General features: G+C 34.9%; 1 protein-coding gene across 10 annotated transcripts in view; it reads left to right on the top strand.

The window, feature by feature from the left end:
* Positions 1–24,842, top strand: part of LOC120624456 (rho GTPase-activating protein 23) — a 497,253-nt gene that overhangs the window by 37,170 nt on the left and 435,241 nt on the right. For 5 of the 10 annotated variants that reach the window (XM_039891012.1, XM_039891017.1, XM_039891016.1 and 2 more), the window contains exons 1-2: positions 2,527–3,048; positions 4,688–4,875. The exons of 1 other annotated variant lie outside the window; for it this stretch is intronic. In XM_039891012.1, coding sequence (XP_039746946.1) covers positions 4,833–4,875 — 43 coding nt within the window. In that variant the 5' untranslated portion in view covers positions 2,527–3,048; positions 4,688–4,832. Of the gene's footprint in view, positions 1–2,512; positions 3,049–3,842; positions 4,550–4,687; positions 4,876–24,842 lie in introns of those variants that run through there. 4 more of the 10 variants (XM_039891008.1, XM_039891011.1, XM_039891009.1 and 1 more) reach the window with 4 other exon arrangements.

Here is a 24,842-nt window from a genome sequence, read left to right as displayed (position 1 = left end):
AATGTACAGTCAAGAAAAAGGTAATTTTATAAGAAGGCTCTAAAAATATTAATCGATACGATCGATCGTACATTTATTTAAAGTATCAAAAAACTTTAAAAGACTAAGTGAAGTTAGGATACTAGAAAATAAAAAAAAGCAAAAAGGAATATAAAATTTGTAAGCGAAAATATAGCGTTTTAAGTAGCAGATATACAAAGATGAAGATGTTAGCGATAGAAAAGATAACCAATTTGTTTACGTCCAAATAGAACTTACATAAAGAGGTATATTATGTTTAACCGAACATCGCTGATGTAGGTAACGATAGAACTAATAGATATTTGTTTATTGTACTGAATAAACATTTAGACGGATGTGTTGTTTACAAAGATATGTAGTTGCCTAAAACTAAACATTGGGCGGACTATCATGTCCATAGAATGTTTACCTGTTGATCCAAAACAAAGTAGAAAGAAACCAAGAGATAAAACAACTATAAATTGTAGCACCTGCGCATTTCAATGGTGGAACTAATAAACAAAAGGTACGTAAACGCTACTGAAAATACCAACGGATAAATTTTGACACGGAAAGAATAATGTGAATACTTTTGTTACACAAGAAATTCTATATTTTCGCGTGAAAAATCAACGATATCTTAAAATTTGTTACGTTCCCGGTATTCTTAAAATACAAAATTTCACTGTTAGAACAAATTTTAGAATGCTTTATGAGCAATAAAACTTACAATGAAACTGCTACGTCAGATGAACGGCTGTCGAGGGTCGGGACCAAACTAAAACCGTAGTGCAAGAATACTCGAAATGTAACGTGAGTAATGAATGGCACCCGGTCGAGACAGAAGTATCCATGCGAACGGTTAAAGAAATACTTCTACGATATAATGAATTTCACATGTTAAGCTCCTGGAATGTCAATATTTTTCGCCTAAAGACGTGTGCCAAAAAGTTTCACCTACCGCTGAAATATCTACTCTACTCGGTACTTGTCAAACTGTTGACCCAGTTTTAAGATACTGACTGATAATTTTTAAAATATTACCAATGGTTCCACGTTTCTTATGTTGCAGCTTACTTATGGTTGTCTCTTACAAACATTTGCGGCATTCCAGAGGCTATCTAGTATTGTTGAAATTTGAATGAAATCCCTCCTACTTCTTGAGATGTGTTCTTTGGAACAGACCGCAGCGGACCAATGATACGCACTTAGTGATTAGTTTTATTTAGACGTTTATAATTGATGCCTTCACGATTTTGGATGCATTTGTTTTGAACTTGAAACGAAAAACTTCCTCTTATTTCAACAGTTTCAACATTACATTTCAGAGTAACTTTAGACTAGGTACAATTTTATTTTTATTTTTAGACATCTTTTAATCAAGGTGTTATTGATTGCTACTCAGTGCCAATTAGGAAAAGTTTCTGATGGTAGATGATTCATTAATAAGAAGCAATTCTTGGAATTCAATAAATAACATCTGGCTTATGAAAATACGTAATAAAACTTTTCAGTGATATAATAGAAAACAAAAACTACATAATATCTTTCGACTACTAATTTATAAAATCTTTTCGCCCACCTTTAAATGATGACGTAGTAGTTGGTGGATGAGAGTGATTTAGGAACGAGTACTGTACACCTGTTGCTGTGGGCGGCGTGGCGAGGGACTGCTTTGAACGTACAGGTAAAATATTACCTGATTACGTATTTGGAAAGGAGGTGTTGATAAGTATTAGGTCAAGGTATTCAGTATTTGGGATGGGTTTTATAATATTATGTTCTTATAACAGAATTATAACCTATGAAAAGGGAGTAAGAAACAGTTTTATTATTCATAATTTTTATAAAATATCTCATGTACGAGTATGTCAATGAGACTGCTCCTTTCAAAAATATCTTCAATGTTCAAGCAGTAACTGATTTATATAAGCTAAATTAAATGAATTACTCTCCTTAGATTTAAATTCAAATATTTCTTTATTCAAATAGGCACATATATGGCACTTTTGATGCGTACATTACATGTAAAATATAACATAGAAGTGACTAAATGGCGATAACTAAATTCTAAAGCTACGAGGGTTCCAAACGCGCCCTGGTCTAAGAAGAAGCCCACAACAAACTAAGCCGGTTGTTTTTTCTTTGCTATCACCACATTGTCACTTAAAACTGTTTAGATAATAATGATGATGACTTTAATTAACAGATAACTACCGCATTCTTTATTTAGTTGTCTGCGATATTTTGTTGTATAAGGAGTCGATAAGTAAAAGATGAAGTTCTGTTCTTTTTGTGAAATAAACTTCCAAAAGAGGAACTTGATGATTCAACTGGCATAGCGTGGATTTCTGTTTCCGGTGCGACCTGATGTATTCATGAGCACATTGGCATACCACACGTTGTGCAAATTCTACGACCCCTTGTCTGTGTGGATTTATAAATAATCCCGGTTCGCCAGTGGCGGCGGCGGTGTGGCAGACCGCGGACGGCGCGGGCGCGCAGCCGTGATGGACGCCCGTCGTGATCCACTCCAACGATGGTCTATATCGATAATCCTACCGCGATTATTATCGCGCTATGGATAATTACGTGCTAAGCTCATGCGCGTATACGGATGACATGTGACCTTATGTTGAACAGACTTAAGTGATGTTGAGTGTGTCAATGTTTAAGTGCTACAGTGATATGTTTCGCGTTTTCTACATCTCGCAATAAAGCTTTATCTTTAAACTAAATAAGGAACGCATCTTAATGTTCTTTTCCATAATCAATGATATTGTTTAAAGCATTTGACATTTTCAGATTTCGAATAACAAATTTTAATTTTCATGTTCAGTATGCCAGCTCTTATTTCCAACAATCAAGGCTCTGTCATATTTTAAAAACTAACGGTTTTAATGCTATATTTTGCTGGAATGTTAAAAACACATTCATCTTAACAAAATATTTTGGATATTAATTTGTATATTCTGTTCGTGGATTTGACTCTACTTTCAACTTAAATTACTTCGAGGCAGATGTCCATAAATAAATCGAGACACTCAAGTATGTCACTAATGTTATCATCCATACTCTACACATACATCGATATATTACTTTCCACTGTAACACACTTTCTGACCCTGACTGAATAATAAAAATGTGTGAATATATAAAAATATTGTGATGTTTTCAGATTATGTTCAAGTTCTTTGAACTATAAAACTTTAAGTAAGGTTTCATGTGAGGTTAATTTTAGTTCACAATTCATAGAATTCGTATAAGCGTTCACATTTAGATACCTGTACAATGTTATTAGCGCGCCTATTTTGAAATGTTAGTTTTCACCAACCGAGTGTACTTTTTCCTCACATTATTTATTTTATCAGCACGTTCTTTAACGACTTTTTGTTTATCAACCTTTAAATACTTGACTCGATCTTGTATCTTAAGTTATTCTTCTAAAATTACTTTAAGTTAGATGATAAGTATTCGTACAAAACTTTCGTTATACTTTAGGAACTACCCTTAATCAAAAACGCTTAAGTACTAATTTTCGGTAGTTACCTAATATGAATTTATCATAAAAATAAATAAAACGGATGGGATTAAGGTGTGCTATTAAGATACCCTTATAAGGCTAACATAAAATTTAAATTATTCAATAGCAGCCACCTACGTGTTTTTTTCATAAGATTCATTTTAATATTAATGTCAATTATGTCGAGTTGGTCAGTAGTGTGTTGTCATTGTAGTAGGCGTTAACGTAGGGCTTATGAAACTCTTGAATTATAATTGTACAAACTTTAGGAGTGGTATGCCAACGATGAATAATGCCCAAAGAGGGCACCTTTATGATTTTTAATTGAATAGAAATTTTTGCTCGGTTCTTATTATTAAATGCGTCTAGTGGCTGTGTGATAGTATGAGTAGAGATACACAAATCTGATTTATAATAACGATCAATCCAGCTGTTCATTCCGTTTCATAATTTTGGCCGTCAACTCGATCATATCTTTTAGTAGGTGTATGGTTAAAATTCTTTAATTCAGGAGAGTTTTTCGTTTTGTTTTAACATTGTGACCAGCATTCTCTGTGCTAAAAATGTACAGAGTAGGTACTTTCGGACAGATAGTTAGGCAAATATTATTGACTATTACGATCCATCCAGCTGTTGCAAGCGATACCTGAAATGGACTGACATATATTCCACCACCATCTGATTCCATCTTTCCCCTTATAAAAATCAAATGAGAGTAACAAAAGATGAAGTGCTCTTAACTTTCAATAGTTATTCACTATTCGATTACGATTCAACTGAGCAGAAATTTGTTAAATTTTATCACAACATAGACTTAATGCTCCGTTTAGAAAGCATATAGATATGTCTAAAACTAAATAGCAATTTTCATTTCGTTCTAACTGTTACCCTCATTCTTCATATCCAGTGGCGTGTAAAAGTGTACAGAGTAATTGTTAACAGATAGTTACGCAAATCTGATTGATGATAACGATCCAGCTGGTGATACCGTTGCTTCAATTTGGCCACCGTCTGCTCAATTACAAGGTCGTTCAACTCCCCCCAAGATAATAACATTAATAAAATGTCATGTTTGTTTGATGCATCGTGTATTTTGGCCTTACATTTAAAGAGCTTTATAAAGAGGCGGGTCACTTAAAATTATAGACGTTTTATTCATTACAGTTTGACAGATGAACACTTCACATTATGACATTCGCAACATAATGACGTCATGCTGTTCTGGTTGATCAAATAACACAAATCCATAGGCTCTAGTTTCAGTCTTGTATCTAATAGTAATATCTAGTGCTACGAAAAATCTTTCAAGATGATGCAAGCGCTGCTCGAGTCGCTCTACAAAATCTATTCAGGTAAGTCACATAGTACCTAAAGTTTTCTTTGATTCTTCTACTAGTTAGCAGACTGACTGCAATCTCACCTTGTGCTAAATGATGATGCAGTTTAAGATCGTAGCGGGCTAAACTGTTAGGGAGTATGGCAGTTATATTTAACCTATACCCCATAATCGGTTTATATCCGTCGTCATACAGGAACCCTAAATCGCTTAACGTCTTTGTTGGTACTGTAGTAACTAGCTACGGCCGAAACCTGACTAGTACATTTTATATCATCATCATCATTAATATTCCATTGGCAAAGGAGTCTTTCATACAACGTGTAACCCAATTACGAAATAAATTTTTAGGATGCATAAGTATATTTCATAAGGAATCACCCTATCAACATATTAAATCAAAAGAAGCATATTTATTTTTCCATACGAATGAATTCAAAACATTCCAAGTGTTTACTTTTGACAACCCTATTACCCTATATAACCACGCTTGACAAACAGGTTGGTCATCGCAGTAGGTAAATAGTAGCAGTAGTACAGAGGACGCTGCTGCCGATCTCCGTTATATTTCCTTAACCGCCTTATCAACAACCGCATGGAGAGGACAAATGGGGGGGGGGGGGGGATCGTAGTCTGATTCGCCGTCACCATACAGCACATGCTTGTGATAATACCCAGGGTTTATAGCTAAGACTGGATAGGTTTAAGGAATGTATAACGCAAATTCCCACTACATACTTGCATTGCATTATTATAAAACATAACTTAAAAAATTATCATTAAATTTCAGTACATAATTTAAGAACGTGCCCTGTCAAACCGTCGCGTCCGTCTCGGTTTAGTATTACGACTGAAATATTATGATAATTATCGTTTACGGAAAATAATTTACTCTATCCTATGAGAATGATAGATATGAGTAAATTGTAGAAACTGCACCATTACTCTACTAACAATACAGTTAATGGACAGCAACTACCACTTTATATTATTGGATGGACTTTTAAAACCTCAATAAGTTACGCAAAACCACTCGAAATATGTTTTTATCTCAGCGTAATTGAGTGTTAAGCAATACTCGTAACTAACAAGCGTGTAACTAACTAACAAATACACTTAAGAGTACGCTAGCCAATAGCTCAAAGTAATTTGCAAACGCGGTTAAATATCTAGCTCTTTTTTAATTCTTCCATTATCTATGTATTGACCGAAAACGATTACGCTTTCGACTTTATGTAGTAAAAAAATTATGGAAACTAATCTATAGAACAAACTAAAATAATTGTAAAATAACTAAATTACAATCTCATCATTAATTTGACTGTAGGTACCGTTCGCGTTATTTCAAGCTTATACATTTAAGTTAAGCTTCGAATAGGGTAAGTAAATAAATAAACGGTTGTATTTTCTGGTTTGCCGGCTTCACACATTTTGGGTTTAAATAGAGATGTTTTAACGATCAAGGGCAACAGTAAAATGTTTTTTTCAAAACACTTAGGATGTATGACGTAGTAGATATATATATTTACAAAGTAGTTGGTTTAGTGTTATAGATAAGAAAGGCTAGTACAAAAACAGTAATATGTTCATCCATTAGGTTTGTAGGGAAAATGCGCGGATAGTGTAACCTTAAGTGCAATCATTTGAAGCCAGCAATTAAGCGGATTGCCTCGTGTTTACCTATCTTGGGCTTTTAGTTCTGATTACACTTTTGAAATCACAGATGGAAAGAATCTCTTGCATTCCTGAAACCGACTGACTGGTCTAGTGAGTCCGCGTATTTTTCTCGAAATGGAATAAAAAAAAAATAAACTTTCCTATGATTGAACGGAAGAATCCATAGTCCATACTAATGCGACAGTGTGTTTGTTTATTTGTTTGTTTGTCCTTACTTTACGCCATAACCAAGCAACCAGTCGGAAAGGTCGGAAAAGTCAACATACGCTATTTCGTATCCCAGGAAAACAAACGGTTCCCACGGAATTTGTAAAAACCATTAATGAACGCGGACGAGTTGTTCAACGATTTTGTAAGATTTTTAGGCGCTAGTTAAAAATTACTTAACTGAAGTTAATGAAATTACAATGGGACATACTAGATGGGTGTGAGCTCTTAAAATCGAAGCACGCAAATCAGCTGAGTAACACTATAATTAGAAGAGAGAGATTCAAATCATTAGAGTGAATATCATTACAAAGTGCGACGACATTTGATTGGATACGCTCTTTGTCTTTTGGTCAAAATAAAATTAATTTAATTTTTTTTAGTTGGTGTTAAATTTCTTCTAAAAGAAATAACTGAATATTAAATTTTAAAGAATTTATTTAATATCAAATTGCTTAAATTAAATGTGGGCGTACATTTGTGTGATCTTAATGTGGTGGTTTAAGAACGGGGCTTTAAATAAGACAACTATTTGAAAATATTGCTTAATTATAGTGCGGATATTAGGATTATATTGCTGATTCTTATCAGCTAAAATTATGCATGTTATACCAGTGCCCTACTTATACATCCACTCAAATGTTACTGTTAGATGTATATCGACATCAGAAATGGGAACGCTATAAATTATTTATTATCACAGATTCCATGTTGTAATTAACGGTTTTAAATAAATGTTATAGTTTTTTTTAAAGCTTTCTTAATAAAGTAGAACTTGGTGCCAATTCTGTGGCACACCAATCTCTTATCATTACTTCACTGGCAAGGCTAAAAGTATATATACTAGCTTTTCTACAGGGAGCATTTGAAAAATATTTAAATGAAATTCTGTTGTATACAAATCTCTAATCCATTTATACAGGAAGCCTTTTAAAAACATAAAAGTGAAAATTGAAATTCAATAGGTTCCTGTTAGGTTAGTTACTATACTAACCAAAGATTTTGTTATAAAGTTTTGTGTTTTGAAACAATGTGTATTTCTTGGGCTCTCTTTCTACCAGCTGATTATTTTTACACCTGGCATTCCTTGTTTAGCACAACTTTACGCAACGCGTGCAGGTCTGCCAATTGACGTCACAAAGGGACAACAAATCGTTCGTCTTGTGGTGATTTGCGAATGTTCGTATTGTTTCCATTGATCGATGGTTGCTCTATAAAATACTCTCATTTCGTTCCTCTCGCAGTAGTATTCTTAGTACTTACATGAGCATTATTGTTATTGTATCACTATTAGATAACTTTATTTAAATAGTGTTATCTGTTATTAATAGATCAATAACAAATTATATAATGTTATTCGAATTGATAGCATCTATGTAAAATTCATTCCAATTCCATTTGATTTCAATAATGGCGAGATGTCAGATTTTACACTACTTTAAATAGTTTCTGTATTTTAAACAGATGATGATTTATAACACATCCTGGTAAAATTTAAGTGATATTTAAATACACAGACTCATTAGAAAAACAGACATATATCGAGTCATTGCATCTAAACAAATTTCATTATCAGTGGACTAATAGCCATCGCCTAAAGCAGCATTATTTTAAAATTACTGTTTAATATGAAATATCTTGACACTCCTAAAATAAGAATTATAATTCTGAAACAAGAGGTCAACAAAATTTAAATGACAATGCTTTAAGCGATGGTAGTACGACTCTTAAAAAATTAAGAGAAAAAAATAGCAATAAATTGTATTTATAAAATGTAGTTACGATATAATTGATTACCTCAACTCCATAAAAGTGATACAATATTAAAATATTGCAAAAGAAGACGTCGGTGGTCTTTATAAAGTAGTAGAATTAATAAATGCGATTCAAATTAATTAATATTATACAACTATAAACAAAGATTGCACATTAACGTTTGTAGCTGTCGATAAAAAGCATATATAGGCAGTTAAAAACAATGTTATTATTATTAATAATAATTGGACCGTGACATTTCGATCTGTAGGGATTGGTAACGATAATGCCCATTAATACTTAACCGTCAAGGTTAACAAAAGTAAGTCAATAATATCTCTCTTTATCTGTATTTCAGTCGAAGGTCTTGTATTGGTCACTCAATCAGTAGGTATATTTAGGGTCTTTCTTGTAAAGCTTTGTTTAAGATCGTGACCGGATTCTATTCCAGTAAATAAAATAGGTAAAACATTGCATTTAGCATTTTATTTATTTTTTGTATTATTACATTCGTCAAGTTTATCATAAATTAAATTTCGAGTTTGACAAGTGTTTTTACCTAGGTTCAGAGGAAATGTCAGTACCTACAAATAAGTTATAATTAAAATAGTGTCCACAAATTGTATTTTTCATTTTATCTCAAAGTTTTAATTGATGATGAGGAAATACTTACTTCACGTTAGATGATACTGTGTCATTTATTTCTACAGATATTTTTTACTCCACCCCATCAAATGAGTTAATATTGCTCATCAAATTGTATCGATCTAAACATTAGATAGAGACACTGGTAGGGTAATGTACACTATGTAGGATATTTCGATCAAACGGAGGAAATGTTGCGTGAGCCGCCATTATTAAATGAAGAGATGATTATTTTTTTGTCTGGTTGTTCAATGTTATGGTAACCTAATAACAATATTTATTACTCTATCCCTAACCACTGCCTAGTGTCAATATATATACCACATTATATAAAATACAAGAGAATTACCACTAGGATATAGGTCTAAGAATCATTCTTAGACCTTTATGTAGGTGAACATTTAATTTTCTCTTTAAATACTTTTAAAATACCGTGTTAGGTTGGTTGGTTTCTGAGCATTATTTGACTAGCCTCTTATTGAAAAAACTTAAATATTTTAGTCTAAAGTGGCATATGATATAGTCTTTTTTTCACACACCTTAAATGTTTCACTGCAACTTAAAAAAAAATTTACGATCACGAAAAGAAGTCAAAAGACGATAAGTTACGAGGTGCCATATTTACCACAGATAAGGTGTTTAAAGGTAATAAAATTATCGATAATACGAATACATATCGATATTTCGAAACACGATTCGATAATCGCGCGCATAACCTAAAAGCGAGCACGTTTTTAAAAGTTTCAAGATCGTTACACATTTTGACTGTCGCAAACTTTGGGAGTCAATTTAAAAAGTGAATGTCCTTATTAGTTCAATTTAACAGGCAATTTAATCGATCATTTTTCGAATCAGAATCAATCGAATTGTTTCTCGAAACTCGTGTTCGTGTAAATTATGTCCAAATAAAAGTCTCAGTAAATATAAAACGGCAGGAAGAGGCTGTAAATATGGTTACATATTTAGCTTTGAGAAAGTAGATAAGTGGGGTTTACAAGCAATATGTAACATATTCATTTTGCGGCCATCATCAGCTTGTATAAATCCACTGCCATATCTTTATCATACTAATATTATAAAGCTGAAGAGTTTGTTTGGTTGAAGGCGCTAATCTCAGTAACTTCTTTGCCGAATTGGGAAAATCTTGTTGTGTTGGATAGTCGATGTATTGAGGAGGCTATATAACGTTATCTTACGACTATACGATAGTCCGGAGCAAATCATCAAAGAAAAATGTTGCTTTTTCTTTTTTTTTGTGGTATTCGGGCCTCTTAGAAAGTGAGTTTCACATAGATAGATAGATTAATACCGGAAACAGCTAAGGAATTTCCTCGCTTGCGTGAGCGACGTGTAAATGCATTTGCTAGCGTCAAAAAAGGGATTACCTTAAGGTAAACTGTTCACTGTAGATTATTAGATACATTATGTTTTAAACATACTTAACAATTTTAATATGTGTTATCGTAGGATACAATCCGGCAAATGCTTCCGGGGGATTTAATGAAAACCTTTGATACATTTTTACGGCTTCTAGCTTAGCCGATCTTGGCGAAATTTTGCATCCGGATAAAGAACACGTTTTGTCCGGAAAAGTAAATGGTTATCGGCACCGCCGCGCACGAGGGGTTCCGTAACATTATCTATACAAATGGCAAAAAAAATCTCGTTACTTACTTATTTATTTTATTCTGCGTTTTAGTATTTCTTGTTAGATCTGCAACAGATATACTTCAACCGTCATACTATCTCGTTTCATGAGGTACAGCCTGGTGACAAACGGACGGACAGCAGAGTCTTAGTGATAGGGTCTCCACGAAACCGCGGAACAACTAGTTTCTAATTTTTCTGACTTCTAATGTAGATACCAGTCAGCATAACCGGCCCTTGTGTGAATTTATCATTTTTACGCAATTCAAAGGTCAGAAAGACCAGCAGATAAAGAACAATGATAGATGCAGACATTGCAGAAGTTGTGAGAAAAAACATATAATTAATGAACGCTATGTCAACGTATTTATGAAACAGAGGAGTGAGAAACCGTCGAACCAGGGTAGAGTAAGACCACATTAGCGATATTTCTCTCGACAAAAAGTTGCGTCTCTGTGCATTTTGAATGCACAAACACGGTGCACAGTCAGTCAGTGCAAATAAAGATAATTAATAAAGAACTTACTCTAGTTACGTTTATTCTAAGATTTACAGTCATCATCATCATCAACCCACTACCGGCCCACTATACCACAGGTAGGTATTTCTCTCAGAATGAGAGCGGTTTAGGCCGTAGTCTACCACGCTGGCCGAATGCGGATTTTTAGACTGCACGCGCCAAAATTCCAAATTCAAAATTCATTTATTTCAAGTAGGCCTAATATAAGCACTTTTGAAACGACAAGTCTGTCTGTGTGTAGTGACTCTACCACCGGTTCGGAAGGCAGATTCTACCGAGAAGAAGCCGGCAAGAAACTCAGCAGTTGCTCTATTCCAATATCAACAATTTACATTTTACATTTAAAATTCATTTTTCTATCTTGTGAGAGATGAAAGCGGAGCCGGATGCTTCCAAGCAACCTTGTCATGAAGAAATTCATCAATTGTATAATAACCTCGCTGTAATAAATGTGTTTTAAAACATTCTTTAAACTTATGCATTGGTAGGTCCAAAATTACCTTAGGAATCATATTATAAAAGCATATACTCAATCCCACTAATGACTTCTGCACCTTTCGCAGACGATATGCAGATGTCACTAATTTATGACCATTTCTTGTAAGTCGACTGTTTATATCCACTTTTTGTTTATAAAGACTAATATGTTGTCTTGAAAAGTAATTGGTGCGTGCCGCGGCTCAAATACGGTCAAAGAATTATTTTTATTTAAACTATTGCACTATTTTTTATTTTTATTTTTTATGTATATTACAAGTATTTATATATATTATTTACGAAAATATTCATCAGTCGTTTAAGTACGTATCCATAACACAAGCTACGCTTACTTTAAGGCAACTTGGCGATGTGTTTATTATGCTACTGTCTCGTTGGTTTAGTGATGAGCATATTCAACTATGAATCACGATGTCCTGGGTTCGTTTCTTTGCCCCGGGCAAAATAATGGTTAAGTTCTTAGTCCGGTCACCGAGGATGCCATCATAACATTTGTAAAAGGCCTGTTTAGTAATGCGTTGGAACCACTTGATCTTACACGAATGTATATTAACTACATACAACCACTAGGTCGACGTTAGCTTTAACTTTCTAATAATATGTAGATTCCCGTGAAGTTGAATCTTGTATAGGCTTATCGCGTACAAATAGTTAAAAATTTCCTACCAGTGCCGCCGACACGCAAAATGTTTTTAAACTAAAAGTCCCGCCTGTGATTTTGCGCTAACTTTCCCGTTGAACTCGAACGAGTCCGAAACCTTACACAATTCCCGCCAAGTTTTTAGTTTTTTTTTTCATTACCTCCTGTGGCCAATGATCCAGTTTGCGGCCAGTTTTGTAACGTTTCTTGGTTTCGTTCGCATTTTGGGCGATTCTCGTCTCGTCGATGCCGAGCGGACGAGAAAGCACGTTTTTCGGTGGTTTAGTGATGTCTATAAGATATCGATAGTTCGTAAACTATAGCCGTAACTGTAGGAAGAGCTGTAGTTTTTTTTAAATCTATGCCGTATTTACGAACATTATTTTTAAATCGCATAAAATGTTCCTTACGTATTCAATTGGCAAGTTCACGTATTAGCGGAACCTGACCTAATAACATAAGTAACCCGGAAAATAAGTAAATACGTAATCTTCTTAAATTTTTTTTTATCTATTAATCTTTTTTCCTTTTTTTTTTTAAGTTATTGTGATGACAACTAAACGATTACGTACTTTGTTATGACGCCGTCAATTTCCCTGCAGGTTGTCCTGATACCATCATACTATATTCTATTAAAACCCGAAAATCTTGATAAAGGATATTAAATTATTGCTACTTATACTGTGCTTTGTCTGAAGGGCGTGGCTGCCCGTGTAATAACAGGACCATGAGGCTTCACACCTACTCCTCAAGTTAATGTACACAGATCGGCACTATGTGGGACGCGTTCATTGCACGCCCTGTGACGTGTTGCTCAGTTAATAGGCGATGGTTTTACAATAAAACCATCAAAGAGCAAAACATCTGCTTGGTAGACAACTAATACTATTTAAAAGAAATATTCTATATATATTTTTATCGATATCAGATTGGGTTACATCCCTACACTCCTCTGATTTAATAAAACGGTGTATCAAGTCAAGGTCACGGACGCGGGCTGTTTGAATGCGTTCTGTTTGTTCTCACGGGCCACTCTCGTATCCTTTAATTAACTCCCTCCCTACGCTGTCGTGACGGCAACGTTTTTATCACAGCTTTGTTCATACCCTGCGCCAACATTCAAAGTTTTTATAGGTTGTTTAAAATAAGCTTAAACGAGATTTTAGAAAGACTTCTCATTTGAGCAGTTTATCGTACGTACGCACCTACTTAAATGTTTCTTTCCGAACCGATCGCTCGAGTTTTTGTTCATTAATGTTCATTAAAAATGTTAGTGAGAATTCTACAATATCCTCGTTGTTTTAGTTGTTAGTGTTCAACTATGGATCACGTAAAGAGAAAAAGTACCCACCAGCCCCTATTTAGGAATGTGCCTACTTCCAGGTCCGAAGAAAGCACGTTGAGCCGTCACTTCAGTCCTCAGTTAGTACTCACATGTTATATTAATAATTCAGCTCGCCAACCCGCATTGGTGTAGCCTGGTGGCGTATGCCCTAAAACCTTCCTCCTTTGGGAAAGAAGACTTGTGCTGCCTTGAAGAGCTGTGGGACGTTCATGATTATCATATCAACCCAGTACCGGCCCACTATAGCGCACAGGTCTCCTCCTACAATGAAAAGGGGTTAAGGCAGTAGTCCACTACGCTGGCCCAGTGCGGATTGGTGGACTCCACACACCAGAACATTATGTAGAACTCTCAGGTATGCAAGTTTCCTCACGATGTTTTCCTTCACCATTGAAGCAAGTGATATTTTTATTACTTAAAACGCACATTACTTAGAAAACTTGGAGATGCGTGCTGAGATTCGAACTTGGTCCCCCGAAAGTGAAGTCGAACTCCTACCCACTGGGCTATCACCGCATCTTGGAGGATTATGTGAATCCCGTAAAAAGCTAGTTAATACAAAGTAGGTGCTTAGAACACAGTCTGGTAGAAATATCATAATTATACCCGTCTTAATGAAAATAGAGACATAGTAGTTGAAATGACAGGGCATTTCTACGTAAAAAATTTGGGCATCAACTTCATCAAAATGGACTTTATATTCCCCTTATAAAAGGTTACTAATTGAGTACCTAGCCAGCCTGCTAGACGAATAAAAATTAATCGATACTTATCTTTCGCTAGAAGTAGTGCCAACTATTTCCGACCCACGTGTAGCTAAGCCCACTCTACATTTTTACAACGATAATTACAAGCGATCTTCAAACGCAAGCAATAATCTATCGCTAGGTATGACATCAGACATCTTGACATGTGGCGTTTTCGGGGAAAGACGCGTTAACTCGATGTCATCATTTCACGTTAGCGAATTATTCCGCGATTTAAGTATTCGGTTATTTAAAAAAACGTAGGCCAAAAAGTGACCTGCGTTTGCCTTCAGGATGCAAGCTCTGTGCAAATAATAGCCAAAATCTGTTAGACTGTTAAGCCTCGTACTTGTAACATATCTATTGTATATAATTCCAGTGTCAAAATCTTTGTCAGGTATGACCTCTGAAACTACTGAACCGATTTTAACTTTTGTCTTAACTTCTTTTAAGTTCCGAATTTAAAAGATAGCATAGTTTATATCTCAATGTATAGTTGCAATATTATTTCATTGCGAATTATTTGTTTAGTACTTACTAATAATTGAACGAAATACAAGAAAACCACAGCAACGCGTTATAGGGTCTGCTAGTGGGCTATATTTTTATATTCCTGGGAACGCTACCCGCATTTTTTCCCTTGATCATCATCACATCAACCCATTACCGGCCCACTATAGAGCACAGGTCTCCTTTTACGGTAAGAAGGGGCTACCTGGATAAAGGGCATAATATAAAATATGTCCGTATGATATATATATATATATTGTAGGATGCAAGCTAAGTAATATATATTTGAAACAGACATACCTTTGAATATTTATAATATTAGTATAAATAATCATCTTCCTAGGTGAATGACGATAATCTAATGATATGTTGGGCAAACTGGTCTCCTTTCTCATAAGAATGAAGGATTTTAGTCCGTATTATACTACTATTCCAGAGGCAGTAACCTGGGAGTCACAAGAGTACACAGTGTTTTACGATGGAGATTATTCCTTACTTACTCCATTTTTAAATTGAACGCGCGCAAAACTGATATATACCTACCAATTTAATACTGCTCTCGGACCTGTTTGGACTAAAATATAACGTTTAAATGTCTTTCACCAACACATTCTCTGCCGGTCTGTCTAGGTAAATTTATAACAATTACTATCTGTAATTTTAAGGCCATTATATTTAATTAAATACTAAATTGCAGTACTCATTGCGTGTAATTTGTTTACATTATTCGCTATGCAACGGTAGCGTTCAATAAATTTTAATTAACCTACGACATTGCGCCAGTAACTTTATACTTAATCGCTGAAATGACTTTTATTGTTTCTAAATAAGAACTATCATTGAACGTTACAATTTTTCAATTACTTGTTTGTTAAAGGTCAAGGCATAAAGCGATAAGTGTCGGGTAGTTGAGGAAATAATCAAAGTTAAGTCCAGAATAGATATATCGATAATATAAATATGTTTAATACTTATCTGGAATTATAGTGTATCCACTCAATAACTTACGTTTGCATTATAACTGTTTACTTATGACTAAATTGCTTTGCATCAAGTTGCGAGACTTCCTGTCATATTCTGGAATATTTTAAATTCCTTTACAATGTGTTGCTTACTACACTATAACATCATCTGAATCGCAGGACGTCTACCGCTGGTAATATTTTTAAGGGTTTTCTTAATGCTACTTGTATGTAGCGACTCCCTAAACCTCTTTTTATGCCGTCTTTCCACTTAGTGTGGACTCTCCCCCCCCCCCCCCCCCCCCCCCCGATCTACCAAAACTATGCTTTCTTGTGCCAGTTTCCACTCCAGCATTGGTTTTTTCTTCTTGTAGACAACAACAATCGGTCAATAATTTTATAATCGGTGATGAACAAAATAGTTTAAAAGATTATAATATATAAGATTGGAGTTAATTGGTAAACAATTAAACTAAACCTTCCAACCCGTGTCGGCGGTGGCGCACTTTACGACCAATCACAAAACGCGATGGTATCGGCTAAAGCTTGTGATTGGCCACAAGTACCTATGATGCAAGTTTGCAGGTCACCAAAGACGCAGGCTGGATGCCAATTATGGGTTAAACTATTTACCGTTACGATATTAACTTTTCCAAGTTCATCACTGTCACTTTAACAAATTGACGACGTCTCACGTCATAACAGTTTGTGAATGTATGACCGTGTACCATTGGTGTATCATTAAAATTTCACCAAGTATCTTATAATTGTACAGTTTAGTTTGTTGATAAGTGTGTGTTGTCATATCTCTACGACTCTATATCAATGCACAAGTTAGAGTGCTGTAATTAAAGTTGAGTTACATAGATGTTGAACCAAGTTCTGTAAGTGGGTCATATTTTGTGCTGCACTTATGCTAGATCTTCTTTTTCAGCATATTATTGATAATTGACTTAGTATAGAAACATGTATAGGACACTAATGTGAGCATAGTAGGTATAGCTATGTCCGCATTAGAACATGTTTTCCCCTGGACACTAAGAAATATGCACGCGCTAAAAGGTATTATTTAGCTAAGTGAAGATTCTAAGGATCTCTTTAATAAATCTATAGAATACTAACTCTTCCAGATCTGAGTTTCATGTATAGGTTTACACTGCAAAGAAATTTTCTGTAATTCTAAATTTTAGAAAATATCTTTTCCATCTTGATTGAATCTTACAGAATGATCTCACTGATCGGACACCATACGGTTTTCCTGCCGTCAGTAGTGGCTATTAGTATGTGTTAACGATTAATCGCTACAGTTACTCGGTTCAACGGTGTGTATCTGCGTTATCATTTCGTAGTTTAGCTTCTTTACCATTTCGTAGTTTAGCTAGCAATCACGCCTCGGTGTAATTACTATAATTCATTATAAATTTCATATTTTAACATCGTCTTCCCATCATCAGATTGGTCTAATTCTTTCCATCAACAAATTTATTTTTTTCTCTCTCTCTCTCTTATATTGCAATTCGGCCATTAAAATTCTATGGGGTACTATAGACACATAAAAAGTTCATAAATATATATGTCTCTATGTAAAATTACAGTTACGGAAGTTGAAATGACTTATATAACCATGTTTATTGAAGTGGATACAAAACGCAAAACTGATACTACTTACGATATTAGAAGTGAAAACAGTGTCAAAGCTTCTTACCCATTACTTTCCCAGACACTGTTTCCCTTGATCGAGTATATCTTTAATTTAGCGCCTTATTTGAAATAGCGTTTCATGATCACCTCGGGCCGTTGTCTCCTGCGCCCATGTGTTCCGGTTCAGCTGTCTTTTGATGCAGAATTGAGAGGTTTTGTTCAATTCGCTGCAATTTGCTCGTACAATTTCACCGATCTTATATATTTACCATTTCTGAATTCTTTGGGTCAATTTTGTTGTTTCTGACGCTCCAGGCATACTTCTGGGTCTAACATGTTTGGTCGCTTTGTTTAAGAATAAACGAGCTCTTTCATAAATGTATTCGTAAGCGGTCATGACTGTACACGATATACAATATAAATCCATACTATTATTATAAATGCGAAGATAGGTAAAAAACCAAGAAACAGGGTGTGTGTTTGTTGGTTTCTTACATGGGTAAGAAAGTGGTAAAGAATTACAATTACGAATTTCTCGATAATATGTAGGTATACCTTGAATCCTGCAAATGGTTCTGTCCTGAAGAAAAAACAAAATATCCCTGAAATACATCTAGCAATTAATGCAAGATTTAAAAGTGTTACATTTTCGACGCTTCATAGTTATTTTGAACTTTTATTGCATAATAGAATACTATAGTATTTATTTATAGTATAGTATTTGAAGACTGATATAGGATACTTTTTACCGCGTTTAAGTTTAGGAGGTTATCAAATTTATCTTTTATTTTTCACTTAATTTGCTTTAACTTTCTTCTTGTCATACACCTACTTTTTAACAGGTATTTCTTAATCGTCGTAACCCGAAAACGTAACAGTAACAAAAAGTCGAGCTATGCAATCACTGCTCGCAACATCTGGCGAAATTCTCAAAGGGCTATTTGGAATTTTCGTCGTTTGTCTGTCGAACCGTTGCTGGTCGGATCGCCGCGGGTCGACGCGTGATGGAATGCCCCAGAATCGACTGCAATTGTTGTTTGTTGTTGCCAAATAACTGTTGTTATAATGTCGTTCGTCTTGTTATGGTTGCGTTTTGCCGTAACCCGTTCCTAAGAGCGTGACATAACTGAATTGAATTTCAGAACTTTAAAAACTAAAACATGATAGGTAATAAATCTACGTGTGATGCACATACACAGAACCGGAAATCACTTATACATTCACACCTATTTTTTTAAAATTTATAGTTCTCCTATAAGAAATCATACATAACAAAAGTAATCAATAATGTCGGTATATAGAAATATAAAAGAATTATTTTATCCAAAAATTTTTATTTATAACTAAGAAAACTTGCGTTGGTAACTTGTTAATTCTTTTGTGTCGATCAATTTCTTTAATCGTGTACCTGCCAACCTATGATAACCATTTAGTTAAAAATTTGGTCAAGAATAACACTTATTTATTAGCTGTGAAGATTTTCTTAAATATTATTTTACTTTATGTTGTTTGAACCTTATTTTAGAATACTCAGCGTCTTAACGCGTTTAAACTGTGGAATCCCTGCTCAAACGCATTAAGGTAGATTTTTGCGTATTTGTTCCAAATCACTCTTTCTCCTTTATGAGATAAGAGGACTTTGCTCACTTGTCGGACTTAGATAGGCTGAAGATAATGAAGTCCGAAATTTTAAAGTACTTGCTATATTGTGTACGAGTATGTAACGATGTTTTATTTAATTTTCTGTTTGTTTTATTTAATTTTCTGTTTGTTTTATTTAATTTTCTGTTTTCGTTCCAGGTAATGCATCATCACTGTTTAAAGTAAATATCAACACCGGTGAGAACATTATGTACCTAGTCCGGATATTATTTACGTTCCTTCCTTATTTACATATTCATAGTTACATCAGCGATGCCAAGACTAAAGAAGAAACAACGATGTAGCGACTGTCCATCGACCCACTTACGCACTTAAAGGAAGAGGTTTTGAATTTGACTTTTTAGCTATGTTATGAAATGTGATACCTAAAACTATTTTTATGTTTATTTAAAGGGTGTATAATTTAGTGGTTTTCAAAGTACAGAACTCTTTTATTAGAAAGATAGTCTGGTAGGTAGATTGAGATAAATAAATAAATAAATATACTATGACAATACGCACATCGCCATTTAGCCCCAATGTAAGCGTAGCTTGTGGTATGAGTACTAAGATAGTTGATGAATATTTTTATTTATTTGTATTACACACACTTATAATATACAGTTAAACATCCAGACACTGAAAAACATTCATGCTTATCACACAAACATTTTTCCAGTTGTGGGAATTGAACCCACGGCCTTGGACACAGAAAACAGGGTCACTGCCGACTGCGCCAATCGGCTGTCAATGTGTGTGTGCTCGGACTTAAGTAAGAATAAATCCGAGACAAAGTTATGGCTGGCTAACCCTGTCTCGTTTAACACTATGTTAAGTCTGAGGCCTCTAAAGATCGTAGCATTACCGCCCCTTTTTAAGCTCATAAAATGTTTATTAGAAGATTACTTGGTATATACTGGACTATAATGGTCATAAAGCATAATTTGCTATAATTAGCGTTAACCAGGCAAGTCTGCACGGTGCAATTTAGGATTTCTTTAATCTTTATATCATTTTGGAATGTATGTGTGGTGTGGTGTATGATGATCAAAGATTAAATGAATTTACATACGCCATAATTATATTTAAAGGACACTATTGCCAGTGGCGTGAACAGATTCTTCGGCCCGGTATGAATAATGCAGATATACATCATATAATAGAAAAAAATCCTTCCAATACAACCTATATACAATCATTTGGGTAGGCAGTGCTATTGTGCATGTATGATGTGCACAGCACTGACTATTGCACACACAGCTTGGTCTATTTATATAATTTGGGATTAAGGTCACACCAAGTTTCAAGTTTATTTTTTCAAAGACCCACTAGCTAGGTACCTATATTTTCCATAACATTTAAAGAAAGATTAAAAAATAAATATTTATTAAGGTCATATGTGAAAACATATTAAAACTGACTAATGTTTTCTACGAAGTCACCACTACTGCTTCTATGAAAATAATAAATCCGTTATTATCATCATCATCATCATATCAAACCGTTATCAGGCCACTTCAGGGCACGGGTCTCCTCCCACAATGAGAAGAGGGTTAACGCCGTAGTCCACCATGCTGGCCCAGTGAGGATTGGTGGACTAAGTACCTATCCGTCGTCAGTAATTAACTATTAAATGCAACATGCAAGTGATTAGTATACCAATGAAGTATTTGTTTGGGGTTAAGAGGTCTATCACCTATTTGTCAACATTGTTAACATGTAATACAATTGTTATTTGTTTTGAATGAATAATTAATTCGATAGAGCTGTTTAATTTAGGTATTTGTTATTCATTGGTTTTATATGCTCCACGTTTTTACCTGCGTAAATTACGGGTTGTAGAATGATTTTATGCATTGGATAGAAGCAGGCGTTACTTTGCGGAAATCCATATTATATTATGACAATTAAGCTTAATTTGCTATACTCCGCGAACAGCAGGAGAATCTGTATGGTGTAATTTATAATTTCTTCAATCCGTATACTCCACACCAAACAGATCCTCGGCAATTGTTATGTTACAATTATTAATTGCAAAGTTAACATCTGAGGATTCTCCGGTTTCGGAGCGAAACGTGCGTAGAGGGTACATTGAGAAGGGATCCACACACCTCCCACAATGACAAGGGGTCCACACACCTCCCACAATGAGAAGGGGTCCACACACCTTTGGGAACATAATGCCGAACTCTCAGGCATGCTGGTTTCCTCACGATGTTTTCCTTCATCGTAGAAGCAAGTTATATTTGAATTACTTAAAACGTATGTCCTAAGTAAAGTAAGACTTAAGAGGTGCGTGCTTTCGTGGGATTCGAACTCGGCACCCCGAAAGTGAGGTCGAGCTCCTACCAAATGCAATAAATTTAAAAATGGAATCGATAACTAATCGTTATCTAGATAATGGTAGATTTACTTTCTGAACGGATCTAAATCTATGCGATATTGAGCGTCGAGAGCGAGATACGGAGATTCGTGGAAGACTACGTATTTTTTATATATGAGCTTTCTTATCAGGCCTATAGTTAGCTAGCTTCTTTCGGTTCCGAAACGGTAATTTATATTGGGAATTCATAAATGTGGCTCGGTGCCTATTCTCGGTGCTGCGGATTCTTTGGCGAGGATGGTCAGTTGTTTAATGAGGCAGTGATAGCTCACTTGGATTACTGGCTGTGTGTCAGTTTGCTTTATAATTAACTGCTGCACAGATAGAGTTTGCTCATTAATAAATTTGCTCTTTTTAAACAACTTGCTTCAAACAGGGAGAGGAGTCAAGAATAGAGAAACATACATAAATAGACGTTTTTATTTATGTATGTTCGGTAATAACTCCGCCATTTATGGACGTATTTGTATTTTTTTTTTTTACGAATGGTGTTTTGACCACCTTCCTGTGGTTTTAAGTGGGAGGGCCGGGTTCGATCCCAGGCAGGGGAAATTTGAAAATTTATAATATCTGAATTTTCTCTGGTCGGGTCCGGTAGGAGTTTGCGGCCGTGACTAGTTACCACCCTTGAGACAAAAAAGCCGATTGCTGGCCCTTTACCATCTTAGATTGCATCATAACTTAGCAGGTGAGATTGCAGTCAAGGGATAACTTGTGGTTTTATTAAAAAAAAAATTAAAATTTCCCCTTTCAATTTCAGCCTGCAGCATGCCTGAAAGTTCTCCATGATATTTCAAAGCCGTATATGGCTACCAATCCGCAAATCACCAGCGCAGTGGTCTACGGCCTTAACCCTTCTCATTCTGAGAGGAGTCTTGTTCCTTGTAGCGGGTCGATAATGAGTTGATAATGATAATGATGATTGAGTCTTCAATATAGAAGTGTCATCCGGGGCCTACCGGCTACCATGTAATACGTTCTATATAGGTAAGACAACTCAAACAGACTTCAACGCTAAATCAATTGGCGTCACGTCTTTGTTGATAGGTTAGTAACTAGCCTCAGCCAGAGAAATTCATTTATTCATCAGAAATAATTATCACACGAAACATTGCACTTCTAAAACTTCAACCCTCAGCACAAAAAAAAACGTGTGTGTACTTATGTACACTCGTTAGAAGTTACACTTCAAGATAAAAATCTTTAAAAAAAAATTATTTTTCGGCATTGCAGAAAGAACGACACTGACAATAGAAAAAGGAATTTAATACATTGAAAGTTTTATTATAAAGCATTATCTAATCAAATAAAGTTTATTTAAATAACACAAAAAAAAATTCTACATAATTAAAGGAATGGTCATTTAGTAAATACAATTAATATACACACTTATTATGGACGACCAAGTTTGACAATTAAAGTTAACACTGTCAAACCTTATAGCTAACTTCAGGGTGCACATCGAAAAAATTGACGGGCACATCGTAAAAATTTTTTACCCTCACCATTTTTCCCTAACGCGCCAAAAGAAGTAGAATTTCAAAAATATTTGAAACACAGCACCACAGAAATAAATTTTGTGACACAAACAGGCACCTTGTCAACTTAATATTCTGAACATACACTAATGTCTGTATAATCGTCAATCTATCGTATAAATAGTCCAATGAAGTGTAACTGGTCGTGATGTGGTGCCAAAAACGTACGCTTCGATCTCCGTTGTTTATTCTTAATAACTCTGTACCAGCTCAGACCGACAAATATCCGGCGAGACAATGTCCACATTCCTTTATTGTGGAATTAATCTCTTTGTATAGATAGTGCGGCCTATTTGGTTGGCTCACTATTTGATCTTTGTGTTGATACATTGGTTATAAAAGTTTTCTTAATTGAAGACGTTAAAGAAGCTACAAAAACAGATCAGCTTTTAATGACCGGATCTGAGAATATTAATTTAAGGTAGGCCGTTGAACATGGTTATAATCTCATTGCATTGTATTGCATTATGTAGCATTGCATCTAATGCAAACAATGGTTTTCTTTTCGTGTAAAAGTGAAATTCTTTAGGTTATAGGATATTTAACGTCACGCTACAAATAACCAATCAAACGATGTATAACGCGAGCGGACATTGCGATTACAATTATTATTTAACTCTTTATTGTACACCACAACATTAAAATATACAAAAATATAATAAAAACAGAAACATAAAGAAATAAGTAGAATATAAGAGGCTGCCTTATCGCTTAATAGCGATCTCTGCTAGGCAATCTTTGAATTAGGAATGCCATGCGGTGGGCTTGGGTATAGTGTCGAGTAGCTGATGAAAGTTTATGAAGTTATACAAAGTATATGCCGCTAGTTTCATCATCTCGTAAGAACAAAATATAACTAAGAATAAAATATTAACGTTCCAACCAGAGCTTGAGGTAGGGTTATTTGAATAAAGAATTAGTGATTTGATTTTATGTCCGAATGATTTATACCCCTATAAACCTACACCCATAAACAGTCGTCACATAATGATAATCATGACCTACGCTGTACTGACCTTATATGGCGCGTACATTGACTTTGACATAAAATCAACAGCATAAGCGCAGGCGATAATTATGTTAGTCGTGCGCACACTAAGGACGGTCTGGTGTCTATTAACATTGGTTCTGTAACGGTTTTCCTTTCAGCTATAGGCATGTAGGTACTAATATTATAAGTAGGGAAAGATTTTATTGTTTGTTTATTGATAAAATTTAAAATTGTACAAGGCTATTTTATTCATAAGTAATATAGGCTTTATTTCAATAATTATAAGACTAAAGCCAGAAATATTGGAATGAAGCAGTGACAGCCTAGTGAACCGGTGATAGACTAGTGGCTATAGCTGCAGCCCCCCTTTTGTGGGGACTAAGTTTGATTCCCCGCACGAATCTCCTTATATTTAGGAACTATGTTCGTTTTTATTTAAGCAATTAAATGTTTTGGACTCAGTATCGATTGTAAAGCATCCCCCGATCAAAATTTATTTTGAATATATTAAATGTACAGAAATCTTCAAGTTACAGTTTTATTATAAGTATAAATAGGTACTTACCGATGTCACAAAGTAACAGACTGAGTATAAAACAAGCATAATCGCCGGTCAGCAGCGACGCTAACTCGCAAT

This window comes from Pararge aegeria, chromosome 6 (genome assembly GCF_905163445.1).
Source record: "Pararge aegeria chromosome 6, ilParAegt1.1, whole genome shotgun sequence".
Classification (NCBI taxonomy): Eukaryota; Metazoa; Arthropoda; class Insecta; order Lepidoptera; family Nymphalidae; genus Pararge; species Pararge aegeria.
Note: the sequence above shows the minus strand (reverse complement) of the source record. Positions and strands in the feature narration are given on the sequence as shown.